Source organism: Leuresthes tenuis, unplaced genomic scaffold (assembly GCF_036924035.1).
Source record: "Leuresthes tenuis unplaced genomic scaffold, fLeuTen1.0.hap1 SCAF_5, whole genome shotgun sequence".
NCBI lineage: Eukaryota > Metazoa > Chordata > Actinopteri > Atheriniformes > Atherinopsidae > Leuresthes > Leuresthes tenuis.
The window spans coordinates 10,196,032-10,206,555 of NW_027325359.1; the positions used below are offsets into that span (position 1 = coordinate 10,196,032).

General features: G+C 44.3%; 1 protein-coding gene across 3 annotated transcripts in view; it reads left to right on the forward strand.

The window, feature by feature from the left end:
* otud7a (OTU deubiquitinase 7A) overlaps positions 1 to 9,001 on the forward strand; it is a 33,293-nt gene extending 24,292 nt beyond the window's left edge. For all 3 annotated transcript variants that reach the window (XM_072385877.1, XM_072385878.1, XM_072385879.1), the window contains 3 exons: positions 5,015 to 5,129; positions 5,742 to 5,826; positions 6,146 to 9,001. In XM_072385877.1, coding sequence (XP_072241978.1) covers positions 5,015 to 5,129; positions 5,742 to 5,826; positions 6,146 to 7,705 — 1,760 coding nt within the window. In that variant the 3' untranslated portion in view covers positions 7,706 to 9,001. The remainder of the gene's footprint in view (positions 1 to 5,014; positions 5,130 to 5,741; positions 5,827 to 6,145) is intronic.
* Positions 9,002 to 10,524: the final 1,523 nt, after the last annotated feature.

A 10,524-nucleotide genomic window follows, 5' to 3' on the forward strand; every position in this document is an offset into this window, starting at 1 on the left:
GTCTGTAGTGGCTGTTGTGAGTTTAATTTCTCACGGTAGGTGTGTCTGTTTACGTGTTTGCCTCTTTCACAGGAGTTTGTCATATGGTGTTGACTGACTCTTGTTTTTGTCTTGTTTTGCCCATTCAGATGCCAGTGTTCCCACTCCGGATGCATTGCTTATTCTCGAGGTCAGAGCATTCCTCACATGGAGTTCCTTTAATTGACAAATAGAGTGGATCTCCTTGACAACCGGCCTTAGTAGTCACGGCACTCTTCTGTGTCTGGCTCAGTGGGTGGAACTCACTTGTCATTTGCGTGGGAAGCCGGCCAAATCTGTCTCGGTCTATGTTGCTCACTCTCAAGCATAGACACACTTCCTGTCTGCCTTCCTCCTTCTCCTTCTCTCTGTTTCTTTTCTGAAAATGCAAGGTCCTCTTCTTTGCCGATAAACTCTAACCCAGTTATTAAGCCTGCGTACGGCAGACGCACCGTGACTGAGCTGCCTGCCCCATCTTGAAATCATCCCCTTTAATGCCCCATCAGCACATTACAGTCACCAATCTCCACAGCCCCTAACTATTCATTACTTCAGTGGGTGTTTCAGAGTGGAAGACGGGGGTTCTCTTCTCGTCCACCAGATGGTGCATATGTCCAAAGAACCCGCTGCAGCTCAGTCACAACAACAGTGCATGGCTGTACTTTTTCATCCGGGTACACTGTGTCCTGTGATAAGATCAGAAAGTCTGCAGTCTCTCTTCAGAACGTTATGAAAACACTCGAACCCCAAACACAGTACACTTGTATGTCAAGTGATAACTCCTATTACACAGCAGTGATACAATTTTAGACTTTGAACTGCATGCGACTGTGAACCGCATGCTGAAGCGAGATATACACAAAGTGTTATTTCAAGAAGCAACACTGAGTTGCCACACTTGTCTGTATTTCTGAACAGGTGCCAGACACACAGACTTAATCTTCCACTGCCAATAAAGGGAGAGTCGCCCCAGCACGCCCCTAAGCCATGACCACATCGCCGCATATGGGCAGGGTCCTGGGCTGCTGGGGTGCTGACAAACCAACCCTCTCCCCTGACAGTCGGGCCACTGTGTGGACGTCTCAGGTGGATGGTTGCTGTTAATTTCCCCCTGCTCAGCGAAGAGCATCAGAGGGGCTGCTGGCCTCTGTGTGTGTTCAGGTGTCAGAGGCTGGGTTAGAATACTGGCTCTTTCTTCAGCCTTCTCTATGGAAGATTATAGCAGAGTCCCTCCTAGTAACCCGAGTCTAAATCTCACTGACGGATTATGCTTCTGCTCCTTTTATGGGATGCCTACATGTCATCTGGGGCTGCATTGATGACGGATGGTGAATTAACAACACAGGAGGGGTCAGTGAAGCCAGAGGTTATTGCTTTAAGATCAAAACTTTCTTTCACTTCAGCTTTTATGAGCATATCCCAAAAGAGCAGTCAAGTGTTCAGAACTCGTACAGAACTCGGCTCAAGCAAGAGTCCAGTGCAGATGTGGGTGCGTTACCGAAGCTCCGAGCTCCACTCCGGCTCACCTGCTGTGTAATAATCACTAGCTCCTCAATAGATGCTGATTCCTGTCTGTCATCGTCTTGTTTGCACTCCTGCGGTCAAACGATGTATGAGAGGAATTGAACCTCTGGAAAGTTCTGGAGCTATTTCAAGCCCTGGTCTCAATACCTAAACACTTCCAGGTTTTCTTTGGCATCCCATCATTAAACTTGTAACACTCATCTGAATGTAGAAAATGGCTGTCTTTCACGCAAAGACCACCTACATAAGAGTATGGTGTAAACATGCAGCTCTGGTCAGGGGTCACATCTTTTTCTTTTAAATGCACCCTGTGTTGCCGTCAGTGTAATGAAGTCCTTACAGTAATCATTGTTGAGATTCTGTTGGCTGTGTGTTTTTTATGTTTGCCTTGATTCAGAAATGATGTGCTCGTAATTACTGAGGATTCTGTTGTTAAAATTGGGCGCTAACCCTCTCAGGCTCGTTAATATGCACGACTGCTGTTTGCTCTCATGAATTGGACCCTGTAAATCTGCAGCTGTGCAGATTGAACCACGGCAGGAATTCAGATTTGTGTGTTTATCCAGTCAGTACAAATTGTTCTTGAATCTCACTATAGAGGAAACATTGGATGAGAGTTCCTGCTGCGATTCAAACCTTGTAATAGGTGGCTTTGTCTTCCAAAGGGCGTGAAAGAGGAGGGGATCCACCCTCATTCTGTTCCCATGATACAAGGCAAGATGAATTTGAGATTCTCATTTTGCAAACCAAAAAAAGAGAGAGAGACAGTAAGGTCTTTATGTCCAATCAGGTTTAATGAATAAATGCTGAGGAAGCTTAATTTCCAACCGCTGTTTCCTCACAGCTTACACCCAAGTTTGCTTGTCTTATCCTTGTTTGTATGCATCCTGAATGAAGCTGCAAACTGAGCACAATGAGGCACGCTACCAGCTATGTATCCGAGTACACGGCTCGCATACCACAGAGGGCTATGATGTCATGCATGCATAAGCTATGGGAATTGGTCATTCAAGGACAACAAAATAAGGCTGCCAACAGGGATAGTAAATACATTACAGCACACTTCAGTCCCCCAGAGCTCAATTGGCAGTGTCGGATCTCTAAATCTGGACCAGGTCCAAGCAGGAACAACGGCACACACAGCACTTTAGAACGGCGAGAAAGGAGGACAGCTGCATTGTGGGGGCCAGGACGCCACGCACATACACTTGCCTGCTGCATGACCCGAGTGGGAACTGAGTGGGAGCCGGTTCACTGTCTTCTGCCTGAAAGTGTGTGTTTGTGATTATGACGGATTTTTCAGGGCAAGACTGTTCTTGGAAAGACCCTTCCTTGAAGAAAATCTTTTTTCCTCTACGTTTGCGGTACTTCCAAGCCAGTGTTCTCATTGCCATTTGACTGTGAGACTGCAGGCATTGGTCATGAGTTGCTTTAGGGAGTTGGTGTAAAGTGCATTGTACGTTTTACTTGCGGCCAAGTCAAACTTGACACGCAGGACAGATTTCTGGAGATTTTTCTTGTTTGTCCTCAGCGCTTTAAGTAATGTTCTGGCAAGGGTGTGGCCAGACTTTGTGTGTCACAGTGCAGTTACCACCGCTATTCTGAAACTTAACATTGTAAATAAGCAGAGGAACTCAAAAAAAAAAAGAAAAATACAGGGAGGACAAAGTTTGACCTGCCGTGTCCTCTTGGACGCAGGAGAGGTAGGTGCTGCTGGCGATTTATTTCTCCACGAAGCCTGCGGAGCACTGCAGCCTATTGGCAATGGAAGAATTGATGAAGCCAGGAGGAGACTGTGTCTTCCATCTGGGTCTGACAGTGAAGGCTGGAATGTCCTCAGCCTGAACAGCCTGTCTCTCTCTGCAGTCATGTGGACAACAGCCCCCACAGTAGGTAGCCTGAGGAGAGCTGTCATGTGGGCTAGTGAAGCCCAGCTAGCTCTCCGTGTACTGTTGTTTTAAAAGGCACCCACGCACTCACAGAAACGTGTACTGTAAACGCCTGCACTGTGTGCACATCGTGAGCACATTTCCCACGAGAGGAAGCTCGGGTAGGTGTCTGTTTTATGTTGTGTGTCCACTGATTAGTGTTGAAAACCCCTTCCTGCTTGTGCGTAGCTGATCATATCAGAGGAGGATGAATGTAAATTATTTCAGCAGCTTTTATCGTGCGCCGCTACGACTGATTGCAGTCGATTACTAAACCAAATAACGGTGTGCGGCCCTGAGCTACTGTGGCCCCCGACACTCAACGCACAACATACGACAAGAAAAGAGAAAATCCAGCGTTTCAGAAAACCTTTAAGAAAACCCAGCAACAAAAAAAAGAAAAACACAAAGGTTAATTTGTAAGACTACAACGAAACAGAAGCACAAAAAAAATGATTATGAAAATGAACAACAAAAAGGAAAAATTTTGGACACGGTGTAAAATGTTAATGAAACAGATCTGAAAAAACAATATTTGATTCACAATGGAACAGAAAAAACATAGCAAATGTTTAAATGCTGGCTTATGACGTTTGTAAATTGTTGCAACTCTGTTTTCATTTACACGACATCCCGACTTTTTTGGAATTTGTCTTGTACGATATTTCTGGAAAAAAAGGATTTTCATTGAAAACATGAAGAATTCTCTTCTGGCAGAAGTTCGTTCAGTTTGGTTTTTCTGTCGTGGTGTTTGCTTTCTGAAATGTTTTTTTGCTTTTTTTTCTGAAATGCGTTCGGGTTACGTTGGAGTTTGTGAAACGCGGTTGGGTTCTCGGCTTTGTGTTGTTTACTCTGTTTGATTGTTGTGTGACTGAAGATGTATTTTTGATTTCTTTGTTACGTTTTCTTCCTCTGGAACGCTGTATTTTTGTAGCATTTTTTTTTCTTTTCTCTCCATTACTTTTGGTAAAGATCACCATAAAGCTTCTCAGGAGTTCCGACAACACACTGACGTGAAAGAAAAAAAACATGTACTTGTCAAAGTACTCTGGAGTTTGTCCAGTTTTCCGGCAGATGTTTAGATGTCAGGGGTTGGTACTTAAAGTGTACTCTTCATTTTGGAAACTGTTCTTGGCCAACTGGCTACATCATGAGCTCCATTCAGTGGCTGTTTTGGATCATTCAGTTCTACCATATACAATGTTTGAATGCTCCTGATTTTTATTTTTTTTTCCTGATCATGGATAACTAAGCTATACTAAACAGGCCCATCTGTGTTTTAAGAGAAATAATCAAGTTTGACTTAAGCTCTTCTCTGTCTTGATGAGTTGCTATGAGTGACGCTCACCAGTTACGGTCCCTTCTCCACCTGAAAAGTGAAACATAGATCAGATATAGTTTACTTAAAGCCACCAGGCATTATGGGCATTCAAGAGTGACACCATGTTGTCACGTCAGCTTGTAGGAGAAACGATGGCATACAATGTTGTCTCTGTTGGTAAAGCTGGACCAAACTGATGTTCAGATAATCTCATCTCTTCCAGCTGTTATCCCTCTGACCGACTCGGAGCACAAGCTGCTGGCACTCCATTTTGCTGTGGACCCTGGCAAGGACTGGGAGTGGGGGAGGGACGACAATGATAACACCAAGCTAGCCAAGTAAGTCCTGTATAGTATGTCCCAGAGTGATGCTTATCAACAAACCACACAGAGTCCCTCCCTGCAAAAACGGCTCCGCAGAGATCGCTAGTAAAAACTGCCGGCCAAGACAGTGCTGTCAAGTCCATCCGCAAGGCTCTGTGTGGGGGTTTTAAGTCTTATTATGAGATCTGGGCTCTGGTCACTTCAAAGAGTGAGTAGTGAGAGAACAAATTGTGAGTCACGTCAGTCATCCGTTGCGTTTCCCCAAGAATGGCCTCTCTAAAGCAGCAACACCCTCACTGAGTTTAGCAAAAAGTTTATGTAAGGGGTTCTGTTTCACATTCCTTCCAGTCAGGGATTTAAGTTATCCTTGAATAATCTGCAATATGAACAATGCAGATACACATAGAAAAGATGCTGAAACCACCTCCTAACCCTTGATACATTATAGGCGTTGTTGATCTATGGACTTGTGAGCTGCAGCAGGCTACTTGAAATTGAGCGAACTCCAAACAGTGATGTTGTTTTGACTGTTTGGACAGAAAATGCCATGCACTTTTTCTCAGAAACATTTGTTAAATGCATCATACGACTCCCGGCTGTTCATAAACAATACGCATTCTTCCACAGTCTCATCTTGTCTCTGGAGGCCAAACTCAACTTGCTGCACAACTACATGAATGTAACATGGATCCGAATCCCATCTGAAACAAGGGTGAGCATTTCTCTCACATGTGCGTTGTATTTGTTACAGTTAATTTAACTTTGGAGAGGCTCCCTCATTCCAGATGTTCTTGAAACCTCAGAGTCAGTTTTATTTACTGTCTGAATGCAATCATCTCTGGCATTTATGTGTGTACTGCTTATGAGTCATCAAAAATGGGCAATTAAGCTCTTTTTGATTTATTTATTTACTTTTTGGAGATTTTTTTTTTCTCAAAGAAAAGCTCTTTCTGCTTCTAAACCAGTTCTGAATTTTGAACTTTGTCTTCATTCTGTATTTTCTTCAGTTCTGTGTGTCTGCTTTTGTGCAGGCTCCCCTGGCTCAGCCAGAGTCTCCCACAGCCTCTGCAGGTGAGGATGTCCAGTCTCTTGCTGAGTCCATGGACTCTGACCGTGAGTCTGTCGGCAGCAACTCTAATGTAAACACTGGCAAGCCCAGCAAAGAGAAGGACAAAGACAAGCAGCGCAAGGACAAGGACAAGAGCCGGGCTGATTCTGTAGCCAATAAACTAGGGAGCTTCAGCAAAACACTTGGTATCAAGCTGAAGAAAAACATGGGAGGTTTAGGCGGGCTTGTGCATGGCAAAATGAACAAATCAAACTCTGGCTCAGGTCGTAATGGGGAAAACGGTGGGGAAAAGGCGAAAAAGAAGGAGTCAAAGTCATCCAAGGGAAGCAAGGAGGAGTCGGGCCAGTCCACAAGCTCCACTTCCTCTGAGAAGGCCACTAGTCCCTCACCTACAGACGGAGACAGACCCTCCAGCTCATCCCCAACCGAGAGGCAGGACAGTGCAGGGAGAGGCTCCGGGGACAAGACCCTGGAAAACTGGAAATACAGCACAGATGTCAAGCTCAGCCTCAACATCCTGCGGGCTGCCATGCAGGGGGAGCGCAAGTTCATTTTTGCAGGACTCCTGCTCACCAGCCATCGGCACCAGTTCCACGAGGAGATGATCAGCTACTATTTGACAAATGCCCAGGAGCGCTTCAGTCAGGAGCAGGAGCAGAAGAGAAAGGAGGCCGAAAAGAAGCCCCCTGCCGTTAATGAGGTGGCTGCGAAGAAGCCTGAGCATGAGAGTGTCTTCCAGAGGGAAAGATCAGACAGCTCCCCTCCGGAGAGCTGCTCTCCTGTCCTGCCTCACCACACCTACAACAACTCGCAGCCCCTGCTTGGTCTGAAGATGCAGGGCAGAAACAGTCCCACTCCTGCAGCTCCACTTGTTTCTATCCCAGTCCCTCCTCTCACCCCCCCAACAGCTTCACACCATGTCTCTCACCCAGCCCCAGCCCCTGCGCCTTACTCCTCCCCCAGTATTGGTGCTAAGAGAACTGGGCCCGTTCCTGTGTCTGCCCACTACAGCCATACACCTCCCATCCAGAGGCACAGTGTGATTCACTTACAAGATGTCAACATGCAATCCTCCATCTTCCAAGATGAACCCTATAAGACTGTGGTGGGCACTCTAAAGACATGCGCCACCTACCCCCAGCAGAACCGCACACTCTCCTCCCAGAGTTACAGCCCTGCTCGCCTGTCAGGGGTCCGCACTGTTAACACCATGGAAACCCTAGCCTACAACATGCCCGGTGAACACAAGTCCCACACCTACACCAATGGATTCAATGCGGGAGACATTCAGGACTGCCTTGAGTTTGCTGATGAGGACAACTCGTCTCACACCTGGCTCAACCAAGACAAAACCAAAGGGCGGAGCTCTGGAAGCCCTTTGTACTGCTTTCAGCAGCGCCGCTGCAAGAGGGGGAACTGCTCCTTCTACGGGAGGCCGGAGACAGACAACTACTGCTCGTACTGCTACAGAGAGGAGCTGAAACGCAGGGAGAGGGAGAGCAAAATGCAGAGGCCTGTATAGCTATCACCACTACTTCAGCCACAACACGGCAGCAGGAGACTTGAGGGAACAACACCATCTGCACTCTGCATTTCCGGTTACATGTTGGCGAACATTTCCTGATTTTGTTGAAGAATGCTTGTGTGTTCCCGTCACCCTTCCCTTGTTATTAAAGATTCTTACTTTATGATTGGGGAAGCAGAACTCCAAACAGGGAGCAGCTTTGGCCAGACATTTTCTTTTACTTCTGTCTCATTGAATTTAGTCTTTTACTTGTTTTAGAGTAAAAGTCATCTCTCTGTGATGTAATTTTCTGTATGTGAAGGAAAGTCCTTTATTTTTCGAAGTACGAAAAAAAATGAAAAAAAATAATTGCATTGTCGTCAGGAAGGAACATTTTAGCTCTTTTAATCAGTTTGAATGCAATACCTCTGCCTGGTTCTTCAAAAAAAAAAGTCTGTGGGAAATTTGTAGTTGTTTTGCAATCAAAGGAAATTTGATGGGGGATTAATATTAGACTTTAAAGCAATAAATTGGTGATTTTTGCTACACTCTCTCCCAATTTTGTCTATGCACCAATAATATAGTTACTGTAGGTTAACTGTGTCTTGTAAATTATAAAAGAATGTCACAGTGTGCTTTTGTAAACAAATTTGAACTACAGGAATTAAAATGTGTACGCATTATAGACTGTAACGTTGGATTAGGATCAAGTGTTGACTTGTCATCTGTTAAGTGTACCTTTGTTCTTGCCATGTTGCGAGGGTTTCCTGTGTCAGAACTGGACTCAAAATATTGTGTAAGACATTTCATGTTTTCGCCCGTAGTCGAATTCCTGAAGTCCACAAGCACTGCCAAGCTGGCTTCTTTAAAAAAAAAAAAAGAAAAAGAAAAAAACAAACAAACAAAAAACTAATTACAGTCCAAATTTTCAAACTATTTCTGTGCCAAACACTGAACAACATGAGTAAGATGAGTTGCCTCTCAAATATGCAGTGTTTGTTTATGGTGTGTTTCTCTTGAGTTGCCCTGTCAACTACTCTACCCCGTAAATGTGTTAGATGAGACGAACTGTGAGGGCAGGCTGATCTGTATTCGTCTAAAGTGTTATTACGTGTCTCTCCCCACGCGCACACGCAACACGATGTGCAATCATGCTAACAGCACTATGTGGTGACCTGCAGTATAAACGTGTCACCTGTCCAGTGTGAGATTGTTCTTCTTCCATATCTAGAGGCCGTTAAAAGAAGCACCTGCTGCTACGAGCACCTCAAGCCTTTGTGATCATCAGTGCTTTAACCAATCAGTGGGATTTTTTTTTTAAAAAAACCCAGGCCTCCAAGTGCTTTCTGCTCATTCGACATGACTACTGTAAAGACGCAGTGTTTGTGTTGCTGTCTGTTCTGGTGATGCTTGGATAATGTACCATGCTGTCCTTAACGAAGTGTGTCCTGGCCAAGGATGTCCACTGCTCCCTCAGTTTGCTTCTGTCTCTCTCCTGTACACACTGCAGTGTTGCTCCTCTTTGTTTCTATGTGACTAGTTCATGGACTCTCACCATGTTAGGACTGTAAGATATTATTTTGTATTCCTTTAAGAGTTTTACACTACTTTAAATTATTGATTTGCACATTAGGTACAGATGTAAATATAAAAAAAAAATAGTTTATTGTTACAAAAATATGGTGTGTGTGTGTGTGTTTTGTTTTGCAGCAAAGAGTAACGGGGCGAGCATGAATTAGATTTTCATGCTTATAGAAAGTCAACATACACTACAATACAGTTCCTATTTGTTTGCTTTGATATGTTTTTTTTTATTTTCATTATTTTTTTAAAGCCTAATAGCATATGATAAACAGTTGGAACTACTTTATGCCAGATAATCCAATACGGTCGTGATATTTTACACACCAAACACTGTAGACTTACTTTTAAACTGTTCCAGCTTTATTAGTGCTTAAAGTTACCCATCATCCTGAGATGCGTGGACCAGCGGATTAGTGCCGCGTTTCCATAATGCTGGGAGACTTGCATGTGACAGATTAAAGGGGCATGCTGTTAACGTAAAGGTCAGTCTGCTCAAAATGGAGAGTTGCAATCAGCCTGTGGAAACGGTTATAAAATTCCTCATGTGGGGTTGATGGATTTTTGTCAACTCTGAGGCAAAACAAGTGCCATTTAATCAGGCTTATCTGCTAGTTTATTGATAGGATATGGAGATGGTAAGTTATTTCTCAGTATCTGCTACACATATATATTTCTCTGTCCATCTGCGGCCAGTTTTACAGAAGTGTGATTTCAGAACAAATCTTTTTTAAATGGTCATAACTGATTCAATGGATGCTGAAACTAAGAGATCTTTTTTCTGGTTTCTGATTCTGGTGAACATCAAAAAAATGACAAAAAAAAGCCTGACTCTGAATTTCAAAACTGGGACATGTTGGAAAAAAAGGTAATTAGTCTTGGCTTTTTGGAGTGAGGAAAAAATTCTCACCAAAATTGGTTTGGGGCTACAGAGTTGAGGATCTTAGACGAATTGCCAAGTAGGGCAGCATTCCAGGCCTTGAGTTGTAACTGTGCCTTATTTCTCCAGAGACATTTCTTCATTGGCAGGAGGACTGACACCAAGCTGTGAAACAGACACGCAAGAAGCCACAAAAAAATCTGCAAGCACATTTGTGAGAGGTGTCCTCTCACTCCTGCTGTGGTTAAACGAAGGGGGGGCTTTCTGAATGTGAGCATTTTAAGACAAATGCCGTTTACCACCCCACAAACTGAGTCAGAGGATATTCTAAGAGATTTATTTGTCATCGCAGCAGTGCTGGGCTGAAGTTAATTAC